This window comes from Carassius carassius, chromosome 5 (genome assembly GCF_963082965.1).
Source record: "Carassius carassius chromosome 5, fCarCar2.1, whole genome shotgun sequence".
Taxonomy (NCBI): Eukaryota; Metazoa; Chordata; class Actinopteri; order Cypriniformes; family Cyprinidae; genus Carassius; species Carassius carassius.
Window position 1 is genome coordinate 13353591 of NC_081759.1, and position 19900 is coordinate 13373490.

Sequence of the window (19900 nt, forward strand, 5' to 3'; positions counted from 1 at the left end):
TGCGTCTTATCTGTTAAATGACTTTGGCGTATCTGCTGACATGTTTCCTCAGCCTCTCCGACCAGTATTGATGTAGTTTGTACGCTCCAGGATGAAGTTTTCATAATTTATTTCATGCATCTTTTATCACTTTTTCAAATTTGTAGTCATAGGGCAAACATAGTTTACATCTTAGTCCTGTGCTTCTATATTCATTCATTTGCACTGTTCTGTTTTTGCTTTATTTTGCACCTTACGCAGCTCTTGGTTGGAATAATGCCCATTAGGGATCAAATATCACATTTCTTATAATTTAGTTAACAAAAATAGTATGTGTATCCATTGGGAGCATAACATTTACTTGAAGCACCAGCTATTGCCCTTATCAGCTCAAAACTGCTGATCAATATTCCTGCACAATTATTTTTTTAAGACTGGCTTTGTTCACACTGCACACAATTCTGATTTGGTCTCCTAATTAAATTTTTAGGGCCGACTGTCTGTGCTGTTATTTTGAAGGTGGTGAATTTGGATCCATTTCTTCAAACAGTGTAGTCAATATCTGGTATAATGTAGACTTAACCAGTGACAACAGCTTGTGTATGTCAGGTTTTGATTGTTCTTGTAAAAAAAATGCTAAATGCAGCCTTGGAGACATGTTGCTTTATTATTTTTTGAATGGTAGTGCATTTGAAACTTGCAGCCTGTCTGAACAAAGCCTTTGAACCCATGGTTTTTCATGTCACATAATTAAGGGCAAATTTTATTTAAGAGAATGTTAAAATAAGGATATTTCACCAAGTGTTAGAATTCAACCAAGTCTTACTGTACATTCTAGTTCAATTTGTCACTTTAGCACATTCCAGTCTAGATGTTCTTTGCAAACATTAAATATTCTTAAGGGATGTATATTAGATGTTCAGAGGGTTGGGAACTATTGTTTTTGTGTCTTACAAAATGTAATGCCACTTCAAGTGCTTCATTAGTTCCTGTAACTCTAGTCAAGCTGCTCATTGCTCTGGTGGTTAATATAGTGTATGTCAAAACGTTTCTTCATCCCTTTTGTTTTATTCATCAAGAGAATATTAAATGTACAATTTTGTTTTGATGAATTTGAGGGGAGAAAATGTCAAAAAACAAGGAAATGTTCAATAAACGAATGAAGGCTATGAAGTGTTCACAGTTTATCTTAGAAGGCTAATATTTACATAAAGAAATTCCCTTTAAAAACATCAAAAATTCACAATATATCTTTATTAAAACATTACACCAGACACCAATCTATATCAAAACAATTTATAACCTATACATCAGATACAAAACTTCCAAATAGGAATGAGAAGTTATATTCTGAATTTATATGTTGATTACAAGAGGGAAGGCTGGTAAAGATAAAAGAGAAGAAGTGAGAGAGGATAACAATGGAATGTATACACACACACACACACACACACACACAAATATAAATATTCAGCATTAATCAATGATCTTTGCTGCTTCTTGGTTCAGTGGCTTTGTTCAGATTCCCTGTTTCCTTCTTTAAAACACTCAAAAGTGTCTGAGAGCTTTCTAGAATCTGAGAGATAGAGAGGAGAGGTTTAGTCAAACAAGAACGACACTTGCACTGAGACTGAAGTTCATCAGTTTGGCAAATGCTAGAAAAGTTCAATTTAAACCAAACCAAAAAAAAAAAAATTGCTTTATGTAACCGTTTTCTGCAGTTGTGCAAACACCGGCATCATTATTTAAAAACACTAAAGAGGATAGTAGATCTTTTTTTTTATACTTATTTTTTATTAACCAACAACATATATAATTCAATTTTACAGAATGACAAGAAGAGTAGAGGCTAGATCTTTTTAAGATGTAGAAGTGACTATATTATATCTAATAAAGTTTGAATGTACTGACAAACCAGTATATCGACCAGGATGATTAATTTGCTAATATACACCTAAAATGGTGGAAGACGTAACTTGGGGCAGAAGAATGGTTGCATAAAGTCATTATTTTTGTTTTATTTGTGCACAAAAAGTAGTCTCGCAAGTAGTTTCGCAAAACGGAAGTTGAGCCACTGATGTCACATGGACTGTTTTACCGATGTCCTTACTACGTTTCTGCCCCTGGGAACATTATAGTTGTGTTGCTGTCTATGGGAGGGTCAGAGAGCTGTCAGATTTCATCAAAAATATCTTAATTTGTGTTCTGAAGATGAACAAAGGTCTTATGGGTTTGGAACGACATCAGGGTGAGTAATGACAGAATTTAAATTTGGGGTGAACTAACCCTTTAAGTTTTCATATGTGCAACATTAATAAAGCTACAGTAGTTGTTGGTTTTTCTGATCCTTCCCGATGAGTAATAGTAGTATATTGTTATTTAAATGTCAGCATCTTAGGCTAGTTTCATGGCAAAAAAAAACAACATTTTTTACAAATACAAGTATTACAAAAACAATAAAAACCAGCAAACAAACAAAGTTATATTACACAATATTTTTGTTCCCCTCCCAATGAAGAGAACATGAAATATTAAAAACAGGTTGACTGTGTCTTTACCTTCATGTATGCTGCCTCTGTCTCCGCGATGGTGCGGTCAAAGTCAGCGCGGGCAGCAAGGCGGCGTGCCAGGCTCTCGTTCACACGACTCAGCTTTTCTGTCAGCACACGGATATCATGCTGCAGACGACTTTTCTCTGCTTCCTCCTGCTGAATCAGCCGGTTTAACTCTTCTCTTTTAGAGCACAGTTCCTCTATACCTGAGAAAGACAAAGAGAATGAAAGGGGCAATTTTTAAGAAGAAATTAAAAGGCGGCTTCAGGCACATGCCGAAAATAATGTTTTCCTTGCGTTTCTTTACATTCATGTTGTGATTGCTGTAAGGGAGTATGTATAAGTTGCAGACGAAGGCTTGCTCAGCAGTTCCTCCTACTAATTGAAGCAATAATGTGCAGGACTTTATCAACCACTGATTCAAGCTGTCAGGTCACTCTGTGAATATTAATGCATCACAATGTTCAATAATTGTGAAACAAAAAATGTATTGATGGACTGGCCGTCTGTTTAGCTTGTTTCCACAACTTGCAGCTCTAGACCCTAAAGTTTGTGTGTGCATATACACATGCTTTAAAAAGGTCTGTGATCAGTAAGATTATAATTTTTTTTTTTTTTTTATGTAAAAGTCTATCTTTTTCTAAGCTTCTCTCTTTATTTCATCCAAAAATAGCACTTATTCAAAATATAAATATTCTGTAACTATATACACTACTGTTTAAAGGTTTAGGAACATTTTATCTATTTATTTTTAAAGAAATTAATACTTTTATTCAGCAAGTATGTGTTAAACTGATAAATAAATGATAGGAAAGCCTTATATTGTTACAAAAGTTTTCTATTTTGAATAAATGCTGTTCTTCTGAACTTGAATTTATCAACAAATACTAAAAAAGTATCACAGGTTCCAAAACAATAAGTGGCATAATAGTTTCCAACACTGATAATAAATCTGTTTATCAGAATAATTTCTAAAGGATTATGTGACACTGAAAACTTGAGTAATGGATGAAAAGCTCAGCTTTGCCCCCACAGCAAGAAATTATATTTTAAAGTATATTTAAAAAGAAAACAGTTTAAATTGTAATATTTCACAATGTTACAGTTTTTTAATGTATTTGTGATCACATAAATATAGCCGTCATGAGCATAAGAGACTTCTTTTCAATATGAAATACGTTTGTTTGTACAAAGACAAATAGCATAAGAACAATTTTTGGGAATAAAATGTATTAACTTTTTAATCATTAAAAGAAAACACAACTAGAAAAGCTGTAATGTTAAAAGTGAATATAGAAAAAGTTTTGTTACACTTTCTGCTTTCTCAAATGTTGGTGAAACATGTTACAAACAGTTTTTGTAATGAACTCTGGTTACTCTGCTGGTAACCTGTATTAACTTTGAAAAGAGAACTGACCTCTGATAATGCAATGACACTAAACTTTACACATGTCCAAATACTTTTTTAAACCACTGAAGCTTTAAAGGAATGCATATTTACGTCTCTTACAAAAACACACGTCTTCTTTGCCCTCAGTTAGTTATAAAAGCTGTTCTTTCTGGGAAAGAAAAAAGGCACAGGATGACAGGTATCATCACAAAAGTCTTCTAACGTTAATCACTAACGTTACTAAGCTACTATAATGACTAATAATGGCAGCGTAGACTAGCTGAATACAAGTTTCTTATACCCATGACAAAGTAACATACAACTAAAAGAAAGTAATATCAAAAATAAAACAATATTTTTTTTTGGTCGATGGCTACTTACACTTGACAAGCTCATTGTTGTAGGTTTGCAGCGCAGCTCCTTGCTGGGTCATTCTGATTAGCAGGCTAGCTCGCTAACTACAAGAAGAGGCCCGCCTGCACTAGTTTAATCACTAAAAGCGTTTCATGCAACTTAGCATTGAAGTCTGTTTGTTGGTTGTACCTTCTGAGTCAGATTCTTGCAGAATTAGCAAGCCACTAACTTTACTGAGCGTTAAATGGAACACATCTACGAGGGGAGTAACTTTAAAAAAAAACATTCCAGAAGCCCAGAAGCGATTAAGTCAAGTCTCCCTCCTGTTTCCATAGGAACGTTCAATAAGCGTCAACACGTCGGTTTCCGTTAGGCTTTTATTTTAGAATTTAGGATAAAGTTTTCATTATTAAAAAGCTTAGCAAAAACAATACAGTCAGATACATTTATAAATTAATCTCTAATAGAGCCAAATACCTGCGCACTACCTGTGCGTATGATTATTTATTATTTTTTATTACTGTTGTTGTTGTCATTACCAATACTACTTCTTTTATTTATTTATTTGTTATAAATGCTTTATTTATTCAACGTCATAAGACTACTATTTATTATTATCATTATTATTACTACTACAAACAACGTCAGCGTGTCGTCATCTGCGCGCGACAAGCGTTTGAAGAATAGCGCTGTAATTTGTCGGTGTTATGTCTAAAGAGGATCTTTTAAATGCTTTGATCATATGATCTTGGACTACACAGTCATGGAGTAAAATGAAAATACACGTTTGGAAACGTGACAAAACATTATTCTTGTATCCCAGGATATATGACTATTGTTTATACTACAGCCTGAGAGAGGAATGAACGAACCCCAGTTGATGCCGCGGGGACTTTCTGCAACCTGGGACACAGTGACATCTGCACTGGTGAGTGTTAGATATACTACAGTGTAACTAGGTAAAAACGGTTGCTGAAATCGCTTCTGGTCTAAATCCAGCTTCTGATTGTAGCTTCATTAACAAAACAAGTACCTTTGAGTGGAAAACGTTGAAACCCAACCATGATTCTCTTAGGTGTCTCCTGTGCCACCAAATGCTTCTACTGGTAAGGTTCTCTCTGAAGCCTTGGCCCTGCTGGGTGTACATGGACTAGGTCAGTATGTGGAAGGTTGGCTGCTGGAGACTATCCAGGTGCGTTTGACTACTTCTGTTGCACCAGACTTCTGGACGGGGCTCAAGCAGCCAGAGGGGGAGTCACAGGAGAGGGACAGGGCAAAGGCTTTAATAGAAGCCTTCCAAAACCTTCTCCAAGAGCTGCAACCTTTCCTTGGTATGTCACACCCTACTCGTTTGGCAACTGTTTTTATTAAAATATCTTTACATTTATTAACAGCCTATGTGTATTTGAAAAACAGATGTTAGAAAGGTATAGAGTTTGTTTATTGTTGAAGTTGTGTCATAGCTGACTTAATTTTATTAGAAAAGCTATAAAACTACAGTAAACTATATAAAGTGTACTTTTTGTTGCTGGTTGAAACTCTAAAATCGAGACGTTGTAGCATAGTTGTTCTCAACTGCCCAACATAAATCTCTCTGTCTCTCTTGTTTCAATATATGAATTTATAATATTTATGTGAATTAATAATAAGTCATCCTGTGGACTCCTTAGAAGCTTTCAGATCCCCCTAGTTGGCCCTTCGGGTGTTGAGCTATTGTTTTTGTAAAGTCAATGGAGTTCTGTAGTAAGTTGTATTTTGAAACCTTGAAGCTTTTTTCCTAGACACCGATATATTTTTCCTTAAATGTTTAAGTTCCATAATGTGAAATCTAAAAGTTCTGATGTCTTAATGTATTATTTATAATTTTTATTTTGGATTTAAGGGGCAATTGTGACCAGATTTTTCTTTGTGAGATTCATCCTGTCCAGTGTTTCTTGAGTCTACTGTGTTAATATTGCGCCTCTTTTATTTCTCAAGATGGTCTTGAGAGACTGGGCTCATGGCAGGATGAGGGTCGTGGAGGTCTGTCTGGTCCAGGGGCCCGTGGTCTGACAGAGAGAGCTTTCTCTGTCATTCGTGCCATTCTTCTGTTCTCTCCTCCACCTGTGCTGCAAGAGCGTGTGTTAGAGTTTTACAGCCGCACATTCTCCGTGCACATGAGTCAGGCCGGGGAAGCTGTGGAGGCTGAGGAGGGCCATGATGAAGGTGGTTTGTGCCCAGGCTGTGCCGTCCTCCCTCACCTGTGTTGGTGTCAGGAAGCTCTAGAGCAGCTTCAAGGGCTAAGCCACATACTGTGAGTTGAAGAGAAATACTGTACCATTCTGATAATACTACAGATGCTGCCCTTTCCTTTGTTGTTTAATCACTACTTGCATAATGTTGCTGTGGTGTAAGAGAGCTGTATGTCTGTATCATTTAATTTGTGCAAGTCTTTGAAATGGAATACTAGCATGCAGCATATTATACAGTACATACAGTTTACTACAATTTTTTTTTGTAAAAGCATGCAGTATTCCCAGTAGTATTTTATATAGTATGTTTCATTTTACACATTAAAATACATTTTCTGTGTCCAACAACAGGAGATGCAATGTGCTCAGTGCAAAACTTTTTGTTTTGCATCTTAATCAGTATCACAACAGATAATAGTGATATGGATTGATTTTATTTATAGAGTATTTTAAGTATTTACAATATTTTATCTAATGAAATGGACTCAAAAAGTTAACTTCAAAATTCTTATATACTCAATAGAATAAAACATGAATATGTGTGCTAACATTCATAGACATCCATAGCTATCACTGCATAACAGTAACATTTAAAGAATATCAAATACATCAAATACTTTCTTGGAGAGGTGGATTGCTAGGATATATAATGTCTTCATAAATGTCTGATGAAGATTTCTTATCTAATATCTTATAATGTTCATTTCAGCTCCACACTACAGCTGTTGGAGCGTGTGAGCTCAGAGGCCGTGACCAGCATCTTGCACCAGCTGATAGAGAAGAGGATGGAGCTGCGATGCAGGGGAGAATACGAAAGCTCTTTTCTCACAGACTTCAATGATGTACACACTTTTCATACAGTTACAAAGCAGAAGATGTTTAAACGTGCAGTATGGAATTTTTGGCCACCAGGGGTCACTCAATCAAAATAATAACATGAGACGTACTTTGATGACGTCGGGAAAGAGCTTAGGCTTAGAGCTTAGAGCTTAGAGCTTAGCGTAGGCTCATGGGAGTTGTTGTTCATTGGAACACGCGCTCTGTCGCTCCCCACATTCCTCACTCATTTTAACTGAGGCCGGCGACACACTGGATGCGTGGCGCAAGCGTCTCAGCTGCGTGGCGTGTCAGTTTTTAATTCGGCTCCCATGTTAATAGGTTAGAGCTTGCAGACTGCCTGTGTGAAACGCGTGTCTCAGGCCCAGCTCGAGCCGCGCAGAAAACGTGTGCATGCTAGAAATAGAACCGACGCCTATTTTTCACGCGACACGCACGCGTGTTGGAAGCGTTTCCAGGCAAAATATAATAGGAAAATATGTTTATATGTAATTTTGTACACAAATACATATTAATTCATGACATTTTGATGTTTGAAAGTCTATAGGTTGACATAAATTCAGATACAAATGTAACTTAAAAAAAATAAATAATTATCGATTTTCAAATATTGCACCTGTCAATTTTGCCGTCAATACTGTTGACGGTGTCCTTTATCAGTAGGCTTTATATTTATGTTCAACATGAAGTATAGATATTGTTGTCATGAAGACAAGAGCCTGGTCTGTCGGCGGTCTCCCTCTATGTCACCTACAGCAGCAGCACCGTGCCACGCTTCTGGCACGCAGCAGAGACGCCACGCAGCCAGTGTGTCACCAGCCTTAGTATTTTGACAATCACGTATTTTCGAACGGAGAGATATATGAATTATCAGACCCCTATCAAATCAATATTCCATCTAGCTAGTAGTAATATATGTTAAAAAAAACACGGTTGCCTTTCGTTAATAATTATAATTAGGCTACGTTTATACTATGATATCGAACAAGATAGTGAACTGCATTTGAAGCTACTTTATCCAGCTAAGTTAGATCTAGAACACATGTAGATTTACATTATACTCTACATGAGAGCTAGTCCGTCTGCGTTTTACACAAGACATCATCGTTTCACAAAATATACGGATAGATATAGTTAGCTGAATGGATGCATACCTGTTTATTAGAATGCAAGCATCTTTCTGTAGTTTCAGCTTGTCACGAAGCTCTCTCTATCTTGGAAATGCAACTCCAATATTTACCCGTGTCTCATTTCTTCTCTTGTCCCAAAACCTTCTCAGGTCATTTATTTCACCCGTACGTTTGCGCTTCACAGAACATGCAGGCAAAGCATAATCATGATCCATAACTAAGTTATTGATTGAGGTATAAATACGAATATAAACAATATAAATATAAAATATAATAGTCTCGATCAAGGCTAGCTACTACTTTTTCTTCTTCGTCTCGTCTTTGCTTCTGTTCACCTTTGTATTTGGCGGTTCCGCAGGAAGTCAGATAAACTAGAGGGGTCAAAGTTTATATGACGCCATAGACGGGCGACAAAACGGAAATAAAGAAACGTGCCGTGTCTTCTAATTAAACTATAATTTTCTCCGGATTTGAAAGTTCGTGGAAACTGTCGGGATAATGTAAGTACACAACAAAAAAATATATATATAACATAGATATAGTGATATCTGCTATTTTTAAAGCAGAAAAATTACATCTTGCGCCTTTAATTTGATATGATCTTGAATGTTGATGCTTCAAATTATGCACAAGGGTTTAAATTTATGTAAAAATTCCATTAAGAGTCCGAAATGTGTAACTTGATTCATGTAGATTTTAAATTAGGTTGATTTGTCTGCACAAAACCTCTGCCAACTAGAACGACTAGAAGTGTGTGCAAATTCTGATGTGTGAAGCTTTAAATAATGATAATTTATATCATTACATTAACTTTTGATCTTTTGAAAAGTTCTACACGTGTAAAAACACTTCAAGTTTTTTATTATGGGTTTGGGGATGTTCAGCAGTTCCTGAACCCAAAGTCTGAGCAGCAGTCGTATGTAAAAGACCCCATAAATATGGGGTAGATCAGCGGTTCTCAATTCCAGTCCTCGCGCCCCCCAGCTCTGTACATTTTGCATGTCTCTCTTTGTTAACACACCTAATTCAGATAATCAGCTCATTAGAAGTGCTCTAAAACCTGTTGAAGTTTACTTTACTTTGGAACATTCATTCACAGATTTGCACTGCACAGTGTCTTCACACACAGACAAGTGTGACATCGTATAGCTCGGTAAATAAATATATTTTAAACTCTTCAGTGCACTTTTGAATGGAACATACATTTGCTTCAAACTGGAATCATGGCAGAATATCCTGTGGCGTCAGGGCACTTACATTCGAATAGAACAAACATCTGAAGCGATAAGAGAGACATACAAAATGTGCAGATCAGGGGGTCACGAGAACTAGAATATATATTATCAAGAAGATGATAATATATATTTTTTTAATACACTACACAAATTAGTGAGAATTTTTCTATTTGAAATGGTTGATTGGTTAAGAAACAGTCAATCCTAAAAATAATAGCTGCACTTCATTTTAAACTATGCTCATATGAGTGTACTTAACCAAGAAATTCAAAAACAAGTACAAATACAAAGGTAACTAATTTAAATTGACTTTAGGATCAGTGTTATTACGTTGCTATTATCTACTCATTGTAATAACTTTTGCAAGTACATAATATTTGCCTAAAAAACAGGACTGTAAAATAAAAAGCTGAAAAAATCATAACATTGATTAAAGGGTTCACCCAAAAATCTAAATTATGTCATTAATAACTCACCCTCATGTCGTTCCAAATCCGTGAGACCTCTGTTCATCTTTGGAACACAGTTTAAGATATTTTAGATTTAGTCCGAGAGCTCTCAGTCTCTCCATTGAAACTGTGTGTACGGTATACTGTCCATGTCCAGAAAGGTAATAAAAACATCATCAAATCGAACTGAATCGTTTGAAATGGTTCTCGTCTCCAATAAGCATTAATCCACAAATGACTTAAGCTGTTAACTTTTTTAATGTGGCTGACACTCCCTCTGAATTAAAACAAACCAATATCCCAGAGTAATTCATGTACTCAAACAGTACACTGACTGAACTGCTGTGAAGAGAGAACTGAAGATGAACACAGAGCCAAGCCAGATAACGAACAAAAGATTGAGTCGTTCACGAGTCAAGAACCGGTTGCATCGTTTTTTTTGGATCACCAGTAGTTCTTTCGGACCGTTCGATTCAATAAACCGGTTGAAGAAAACGGTTCACCGGTTCTTTTGCGCTCGACGTAAGGACGTCATTTGCGATGATTGCCCTTGATTCAAGCCTTCGGTTTACCCGCGCTCATAACATTAGCACAGAATCAGTTCAGAATCATTCACCAAAAGAACCAGGGCCCGGTTCCCCAAAACGTTCTTATCGCTAAGTAGTTCTTAACCTATTCCTTAACCTCTCTCTTAACCTTATGGCACGGTTCCCGACACGTTCGTACGCTAAGTATATCTTCTGTAAGTCACACTTTCGTAAGGTTGGTCTGGACCATTCGTAGCTCTCTCTTAGCGTTATTTGAGCTCATGACGCTACTGTACAGCAGTCTTTAGAAACCAGCGCAGCGAAGTACAAGTCAAACTATGGTATGTTGACAATTTTGTGGCTCAACAATGATTTTCTGTTATTTTTTAAGACTCATAATAAATTATGTTCGCAATGGATACAGGCCTATTTATGAAGTTGACTTTATGTGGTTACAGAACTAATAAGGTGGTAATTAGCCTAGGCTTTTTCGTAATGTAATTACAGCGAATTGGCAATCATTTTTTTGATAATTAAAATCTGGCAAACAATTTGGCTCTAAATGGCTAAGATCTTTAAATGGGTAAGCATGGTGGTGTCCAGTAAGCGACCAACTATGGCAGCGATCCAACGTGTTCTTGTATTGGATCAAAGACGGAGCCGGACTCGGAGCCGTTTAGACCATGTCAGTTTTTTTATTCGGCAAAACTTAAGCCCTTTTGACATTTTGCCTGACGTGGCTATATTAAAAAAAATCCCCTCCCAAGACAACTCATTGTGGAGCAGCTGGACCTTGGGCCCTGAAGCCCAGCGTTAATTTTTTTTTTTTTTTTTCTTCTTTTCTTTTCTTTTTTTTTTTTGCTACAGAGAGATTCATCGAGGTCGTGAGAGAGGGCTACAGCCTAATCAAGACCTCTGTGTGGAAGTGCGTCCACACTGTCACCAACGCCCTTCTGCGCCATGCCGGGGATTGCATCCTGGTGGATGGCACTCATCCCTATCGCCAATCCATCAGTGAATGATCAGGCGTAGGCCATAAATGTGCAGGTTATAGTGAAGTGAAGTGACATTCAGCCAAGTATGGTGACCCATACTCAGAATTTGTGCTCTGCATTTAACCCATCCGAAATGCACACACACAGAGCAGTGAACACACACACACACACTGTGAGCACACACCCGGAGCAGTGGGCAGCCATTTATGCTGCGGCGCCCGGGGAGCAGTTGGGGGTTCGATGCCTTGCTCAAGGGCACCTAAGTCGTGGTATTGAAGGTGGAGAGAGAACTGTACATGCACTCCCCCCACCCACAATTCCTGCCGGCCCGGGACTCGAACTCACAACCTTTCGATTGGGAGTCCGACTCTCTAACCATTAGGCCACGACTTCCCCTTTTTTTTTTTTTTTTTTTTTTTTTTTTTTTTTTTTTTTTGTTAAGTGAACCATAGGGGTGTGATATCTGACCTGCTGGCAAAGGTCCAGCAACACTTCAAGTTCCTCTGACGAGAGGCTTGGTGCCCTTTTTAACGTTTTTTTACACGTTTTGGTGCCCTTGGTGCCCTTTTTAACGACTCTCTAACCATTAGGCCACGACTTCCCCTTTTTTTTTTTTTTTTTTTTTTTTTTTTTTGTTAAGTGGACCATAGGGGTGTGATATCTGACCTGCTGGCAAAGGTCCAGCAACACTTCAAGTTCCTCTGACGAGAGGCTTGGTGCCCTTTTTAACGTTGCTTCCCCAGCATATTTTGTATCTAACTCTCTCTCTCTCTCTCTCTCTCTCTGTTCATTGTAGATAGATTGCTTTTTATTAAAAACATAAACCAATTGCAATCAATACCGCATTAAACAGAAGTAACTGCAGCTGCTTGCCAATCAATTCTAATTGTAAAGTACCTTGCCATTAATATAAAAGTGTATTATATAATTTTTATAAGTCGTTAAACCCATGTCAAGAAGCGGCACAAGTGGCACAACGGGATGGATGATTAGCGAGGGATACCCAGTTTGTCTTACCGTCACAACATATCGTGTGAACATTACTGACCCTTTGATAATTTAATTTATAGTCTATATTTTACTGATAACTTAAACTATGTTAAAATAAATGTTACTGTAATAATTTGAGGAATGTTTCATTTGCATAGAACGTGTTGTCTTTCTTAACGCTGTATTGCACCTTCGCGTAAAGTGGAAAATCGATTCATGAGCAATCGATGCCAACTAATTCAGCACCCTGACTTTGGACAGCGCTCTTGTAACGTCGGACGTAAGAGGCAGCGTGCTAAGAAGCTTCCTAAGGGACACTTCGGGGAACACACTTAAAACATCAACAACTTTGGTAAGATATATCTTACGATGTCTTCTTAGCGCGCTAAGAGTGAACGTTATCGGGGAACCGGGCCCAGTTCGGTTCAGATGCTCTGTGTGTCATTCTGCTTTCACGCTGAATCACACAACACATGCGCAGTATCATCCGCTCCTCCGTTCTCGAATCGGACGCACCTGACAGAAACGGTTCTTGACTCGAGAACGAGTCAATCTTTTGTTCGTTATCTGGCTCGGCTCGGTGTTCATCTTCAGTTCTCTCTTCACAGCAATTCAGTCAGTGTACTGTTTGAGTAAATGAATTACTCCGGGATATTGGTTTATTTGAACTCAGAGGGAGTGTCAGCCACATTAAAAAAGTTAACAGCTTAAGTCATTTGTGGATTAATGCTTATTGGAGACGTGAACCGTTTCAAACGATTCCGTTCGATTTGGTGAACTGGTTCAAGAAGATCCGGTTACATCGAATGATTCGTTCGCGAACAGGTGTAGTGCCGAATTCTGACCCCCGCCAGATTATTACTCCCATATTATTGGTAGGTTAAGGGTTAGGTGTGGGGGAGGGGTTAGGATTAGGGGTGGGGTTAGGATTAGGCAATCAGATAGTGATTTGAACAAGTGGGGTAATAATTCGGCAGGGGGTCGAAATTGGGCACAACACCGGATATGACAAACTGCTTTGTTTTGAACTCTCTCACAACAGACACGGAAGAGAAGACAATGCTGAATAAAGTCGTAGTTTTTGCTATTTTTGGACCAAAATCTATTTTCGATGCTTCAAAAAATTCTAACTGACCCTCTGATATCACATGGACTACTTTGATGATGTTTTTCTTACCTTTCTGGACATGGACAGTAAGTTATACCATACACACAGTTTCAATGGAGGGACTGAGAGCTCTCGGACTAAATCTAAAATATCTTAAACTGTGTTCCGAAGATGAACGGAGGTCTCACGGGTTTGGAATGACGTGAGGGTGAGTTATTAATGACATAATTTAGATTTTGGGGTGAACTAACCCAATTAAAATATTCTTAGTTGTTGGTTTTCATTGGTGAGCATAAACAAGATTTTGAGCTAATTAGCTTCAAGCATATGGTGGATTTGGTTTTTACATTTTAATATTCAAGCCTGAAGTGTCCATTTAAAATAGTGTTAATTAAGAAATTGTGGTTAGTCTTATTGATGGACTCTCATCTAAAATAACACTAATAAATCACTGTGCTTCCAGTGGTTGGGGCAGGTTTTGGGATGGCTGAGCAGGGTGTTTGCCAGTAAGGTGCAAGAGGTAGGCAGTGATGCCACACCTACAGATGGCACAGGGGGTCAGCTAACCAATGCTCTCCTCCAGCGCTGGCACTGTCACATGCAGCAGTTCTTCTGCCGTATCTATGTAAACATGAGAATCGAGGAGCTCTTCAGTATCATACGAGGTGAGAAAAAACTTTATTAATGTAGCATACTACATGTAATCTTATCTTTGTTGTTTCATGGGAAATTAATTTCTGCTTAATTGTTTCAGATTTTCCAGAGTCTATTCCTGCCATTGAGGATCTTAAGTTCTGTCTTGAACGGACCAATCAGAGACAGCAGCTTCTTGCCTCCCTTAAATCAGCCTTTGAAACACGACTTCTGCATCCAGGTCAGTGATTCAGGACACTGCTAAATACTCGTGTGAAAATGTTTTGACTTTCATCATGTTTTTGTTTCCCACTTCAGGAGTGCACACATCTGACATTATCACTGTATACATCTCTGCCATCAAAGCTCTAAGAGAGCTGGACCCCTCTATGGTGATCTTGCAAATGGCCTGCCAACCCATTCGCAGATATCTCAGGTCAGTGGGGCTGCATGTATCAAGATAGTTGTGCTTGTTTGTAAACTAGTTCCATTACTGAAGTAGTTAAAGGGATAGTTCACCCAAAAATCTAAAATATGTCATTAATAACTCACCCTCATGTCGTTCCAAACCAGTAAGACCTCCATTTATCTTCGGAACACAGTTTAAGATATTTTAGATTTAGTCCGAGAGCTCTCAGCCCCTCCATTGAAACTGTGTGTACGGTATACTGTCCATATCCAGAAAGGTAAGAAAAACATCATCAAAATAGTCCATGTGACATCAGAGGGTCAGTTAGAATATTTTGAAGCATCGAAAATACATTTCAATACAAATCAACCGGTTTATTGAATCGAACTGTCCGAAAAGAACTAATGGTGATCCGAAAACCGATGCAACCGGTTCTTGACTCGTGAACGAGTCATTATCTGGCTCGGCTCGGTGTTCATCTTCACTTCTCTCATAACAGCAATTCAGTCAGTGTACTGTTTGAGTAAATGAATTACTCCGGGATATTGGTTTGTTTTAACTCCGAGTGAGTGTCAGCCACATTAAAAAAGTTAACAGCTTAAGTCATTTGTGGATTAATGCGTATTGGAGACGCGAACCGTTTCAAACAATTCAGTTCGATTTGGTGAACTGGTTCAAAAAGATCCGGTTACATCGAATGATTCGTTCGCGAACCGGATTTGACAAACTGTTTTGTTTTGATCTCTCTCACAACAGACACGGAAGAGAAGACAATGCTGAATAAAGTCGTAGTTTTTGCTATTTTTGGACCAAAATGAATTTTCGATGCTTAAAAATATTCTAACTGACCCTCTGATGTCACATGGACTACTTTGATTATGTTTTTCTTACCTTTCTGGACATGGACAGTATACCGTTCACACAGCTTCAATGGAGGGACTGAGAGCTCTCTGACTAAATCTAAAATATCTTAAACTGTGTTCCGAAGATAAATGGAGGTCTTACTGGTTTGGAACGACATGAGGGTGAGTTATTAATGACATAATTTAGATTTTGGGGTGAACTATCACTTTAATTCGTTGTTGTAATGTCGGAAATGACAGAACGCGTGAGGACACTGTGCGTCAAATAGTGGGCAGTCTGACGGGTGATGCAGAGGGTTGTACTGATCTAGCCAATGAGCTCTCTCGAGCTGACCCTGTTACCCTGGAAACACAGGATAGTGAAGATGAGGGGAGTGATCCAGAAGACTGGACCCCAGATCCCACTGATGCTCTCACAGGTTAGTGTTAACTGCCAGCAGTTTTTTATTTTATTTTTTTACTTTTTATATTATTTTGAGGAATTGTTGACAAATTTATTCAGGATTCTTTGCTGGATAAAGGTATTTATAAAATATAATTAATATTAATAATGCTAAATGAAAATAATGTTAAATGCAGTTTAAGGTATTTCTGGTGGGATATTTCTGTCAAATTTACCAGCCATTCGCATACGTGTATAATACATACAAGTCAATGCAGTCTGCAGAAATTTGAGTCCTAACAGGTAATCAACATTTCAGCTCTCTCACTGTCTCTCTCTCTGTAGATAAAACTGGCTCTAAACGGCGCTCTTCTGACATCATCAGTCTGCTGGTCAGCATTTATGGAAGTAAAGAGATCTTCATTAATGAGTATAAGACTGTACTGGCTGACCGACTTCTGCATCAGCTCAACTACAGCACAGCCAAGTAATCCACCTGCACACATGAACATATATACTTTTTCCCCACTATAATCCTTCGCTTAATGCTCTTGAATCATCTAATTAACTTTTGTTTGGTTTAAAGCAGTCATATCATCCTCTCACATCGTTTTGCTGCTGTAGCTTTAAGACTTGTGAACAACCTTTGTATTGATTGAAATAATATAAATGCTTGCTCGTTGCCTGCTGGTTAGTTGTTGCAGTCCAAATAGTCTGAACTGCTCCGTCCTTCAGTAGCAGCTTCTTATCTTTGCTTTACATTGATTGCGATCAAATTTTATTTAGAATTTACAACGTTGCAGTCTACAAATAGGGAAAATATAATAAATAAATAGTATGAATACAAATAAAAGTAAAATAAATGGGATGTTTTCAAAAAATATAATGACATTATATATTTCAAATAATATTTTGAAATCATTGAGTAAAGACCACTAATTTTTTAGTTTTTGAAAATTCAGTTGCCTGTTGATAGGCTCTCTTTTTATACACTACTTTTTTAAATATTAAGAAATGTTTGTAAATGTTATTATTTTATTTTTTAATGATCTATATCAAAAGATTAAAGACATTCTAAAGCAAAAGAGAATGAGATGTTCTGTTTGTTTACTAGGTTTTTAATATGTCAAGTACTTGTGTGATTTAATTCCCTCTGTATTTGTTTTTATAGAGAGATTCGCAATGTAGAACTGCTGAAACTGAGGTTTGGCGAGTCCCACATGCATTACTGTGAGGTGATGTTAAAGGTATGCTTCTTAGTTATCAGTCATCCTGTTATCATGATATGTGACCTCAAATGGATTTACTTCCATAACGTGAGCTATTTATATTATTGAACGTGTCTGTCTTTCTCTGCAGGATGTAGCAGACTCTCGGCGGATCAACGCTAATATTCGTGAGGAAGAGAGTCGTCTTCCTATAGAGGAGCTGTCTACATTACCGCTGTCATCCATGATCATCTCATCTGAGTTCTGGCCCCAGCTGAAGGAGGAGAAGATGGAACTGCATGCGGCCGTCTCTGAAGCCATGGAGGACTACACACACCGCTTTGAAAAACTCAAGGTACACCCAGTCCATTGGTTCTCAACTGGTTTTGTGGTAAGACCCAGATACTATGTTCAACATCAAGTTACCCAAGGCAGTGACAAGAGTTTGTTTAGGTTCTTCAGTTCTTTATGATTTCCAAATCATGCCATTGATGATTTTTCTTTATTCCAGTATTTTGCTGAAAATGCTGGTTACACTTTATTTGAAAGTCCAATTCTCACTATTAACAAATCATTAACTACGACCTTTGCCTCAAATTCCTAATTTGCTGCTTGTTAATATTTAGTAAGGTAGTTGTTAAGTTTAGGTACCAGGTAAGATTAGGGATGCAGTCTGCAGAATATGGTCATGCAGAATATGTGCTTTATAAGAACTAATTAACAGCCAATATGTTAATAATACACATGCTAATAGGGTCCCTACACTAAAGTGTGACCAAAATACTGTATCTTTTTTTTTTTCTCTTTTATTTTTAATATTTTGCAGGCCATGAGGACTCTGAGGTGGAGGCCTCATCTGGGTTCTGTTACACTGGATGTGGAGCTGGAGGACAGAACCATCGCAAACCTCACAGTGACTCCCATTCATGCTGCAATCATTTTACACTTCCAGGACAAAGGTGTTAAGAATTCATTCACCAAAATATATTTTTTATTGACTGTATTGTTGTTTAACAACAATACAGTCAATACACTCTGACTTTAGATGCCTTAATGAGACTGCTAGGATTTTAATACTTCATGCAACATGGAACTATTTGGATGAAATCAATGGGAATGGGATCAGGCACAGACCAGACACCAAAATAAGCCAATCCCTGGTTCCCTCAACAGAAAACCTAATAGGGTTTTTCCATTGGTAAAATACCTCTGTGACCAAAAAAATTTGATGATGATTCAAATTTTACACATTTTGTTCATTGTCATAATCTTCACAAATGAACATAACCTAAGTTTTGAAGCCTAAATACAATCAGGTTCAATATCACCATCACTATGCTTACAACCATGTTTCAAAAACATTTGCCCTGAAAACTTTAGGTAAAAAAAAGTTTGCAAAACTTTGATTAGAAACACAAAAACTGGGTAGACTGTTTTTCTTATTTGAGTTCCATTTAGTTTCACTTGTTAATAACGTTATTACTGGTGTATTTTATGTAGTACAATAAAACATGAAAATACTTTGATATTGTATTAACCACAGAACTTTGTAACACTAACTTTCCAGGTTTTGAACTAAAAATATACCTGCAGCAGTCTTATGCATTATGAGCATGTGCACTACCTAGTGTGCGAATGCCACAGTCTTGATTATTTGTTGTCTTGAAGTCCCATTACTATCTGCTTTCCCTTCATTAGGCACATGGACATTGGAGGACCTGAGTAGTGTCCTAGGTGTGCCACAAGAGATGGTGCGCAGGAAGTTGGCACTGTGGCAGCAGCAGGGTGTGCTGCGGGAGGAAGCCGGAGGTCGATATACTGTGCAGGAAACAAGCTCTTGCAGAGAGAGATCCGACAGAAGTGTGATGCTCATAGACAGTGATGAGGAGGGAGACTCCAACACCGCAACACAGTCCGAGCAGAAAGAAGAGAAACTGCAGGTGATTTATACACATACTTTTATCATAATGCAATAATGTAACACTGTTCATGACCTTTATTTGCCATGTAATGCTAAAAACAATCCTAAACTGTTTTCCCTTATTTCTCAGCTGTTCTGGGCCTACATTCAGGCCATGTTGACTAACCTGGAGAGCATGACTTTGGAGAGGATCCACTCCATGCTGCGAATGTTTGTAGCCGCCGGATCTGGGGTCACTGAGATGGATGTGAATGACCTGCAGGCTTTCCTACAAAAGAAAGTCAGGGCCCACCAGCTTATTGTGTCCACTGGTGTCTACAGGCTGCCCAAGACCACCCAGTAGTCAGAAACCATAGAGTGGAGATCAGAAAAACAATTAACTATCTTATAACTTCTGTCCCAAAACACAAAATTATCCTGGTTTGTTTATTGTGCAAAATAATAAAAAGACACATTTTGTAACCAAATCTTTGGAAACATAGGAGGGTTTATGAACTTAAGATCCTGCCACAGTGTTTCAGTTGGGTTCAAGTCATGACTTTGACTAGGCTACTCCAAAACTTCACTTTTGCTTTTTTGGAGCCATTCATAGGACTTACTTCTCCGCTTCGGATTATTGTCCTGCTGCATAATCCAGCCGCGCTTGAGAACCCTTTCCAAAATGTATTTCAGTCAGCTTCTTCCTCATCATTTCTGAAATTTCTTTC

The 19900-nt window shown here is 37.8% G+C and overlaps 2 protein-coding genes across 3 annotated transcripts; one reads left to right on the top strand and one right to left on the bottom strand.

Annotated features, from left to right (window-relative positions):
• Positions 1-1213: 1213 nt before the first annotated feature.
• LOC132140799 (microtubule nucleation factor SSNA1-like) lies at positions 1214-4624 on the bottom strand. Its single transcript, XM_059549782.1, has 3 exons — positions 4303-4624; positions 2538-2737; positions 1214-1555 (listed from the first exon to the last, which is right to left on the bottom strand). Exons 1-3 carry the CDS (start codon positions 4352-4354, stop codon positions 1460-1462), a joined length of 348 nt encoding a protein of 115 aa, XP_059405765.1. The 5' UTR covers positions 4355-4624; the 3' UTR covers positions 1214-1459.
• Positions 4625-4750: 126 nt separating this feature from the next.
• Positions 4751-19660, top strand: LOC132140800 (anaphase-promoting complex subunit 2-like). 2 transcript variants are annotated; one of them, XM_059549784.1, is made up of 15 exons: positions 4751-4769; positions 5099-5203; positions 5351-5606; positions 6253-6568; positions 7216-7348; positions 14241-14442; positions 14532-14651; positions 14729-14846; positions 15923-16101; positions 16410-16551; positions 17236-17311; positions 17424-17627; positions 18099-18231; positions 18971-19212; positions 19324-19660. In XM_059549784.1, the coding sequence occupies exons 2-15, from the start codon at positions 5138-5140 to the stop codon at positions 19534-19536; spliced, it is 2400 nt and encodes a 799-aa protein (XP_059405767.1). In that variant the 5' UTR covers positions 4751-4769; positions 5099-5137; the 3' UTR covers positions 19537-19660. The 2 variants fall into 2 exon arrangements, with proteins under 2 accessions (XP_059405767.1, XP_059405766.1); XM_059549783.1 differs by lacking the exon at positions 4751-4769 and adding an exon at positions 4922-4973.
• Positions 19661-19900: the final 240 nt, after the last annotated feature.

What these genes read in the sequence shown, in the direction of transcription:
- LOC132140799 (XM_059549782.1), bottom strand. Translation starts at nt 4,354, where the DNA reads ATGACCCAGCAAGGAGCTGCGCTGCAAACCTACAACAATGAGCTTGTC. An exon ending in CAACAATGAGCTTGTCAAGT is followed by an intron (nt 2,738 to 4,302) that starts GTAAGTAGCCAT and finishes TGTCTTTCTCAG; the next exon opens with GTATAGAGGAACTGTGCTCT. An exon ending in CAGAGGCAGCATACATGAAG is followed by an intron (nt 1,556 to 2,537) that starts GTAAAGACACAG and finishes TCTATCTCTCAG; the next exon opens with ATTCTAGAAAGCTCTCAGAC.
- LOC132140800 (XM_059549784.1), top strand. Translation starts at nt 5,138, where the DNA reads ATGAACGAACCCCAGTTGATGCCGCGGGGACTTTCTGCAACCTGGGAC. An exon ending in CAAGGGCTAAGCCACATACT is followed by an intron (nt 6,569 to 7,215) that starts GTGAGTTGAAGA and finishes TGTTCATTTCAG; the next exon opens with CTCCACACTACAGCTGTTGG. An exon ending in TCCCACTGATGCTCTCACAG is followed by an intron (nt 16,102 to 16,409) that starts GTTAGTGTTAAC and finishes CTCTCTCTGTAG; the next exon opens with ATAAAACTGGCTCTAAACGG.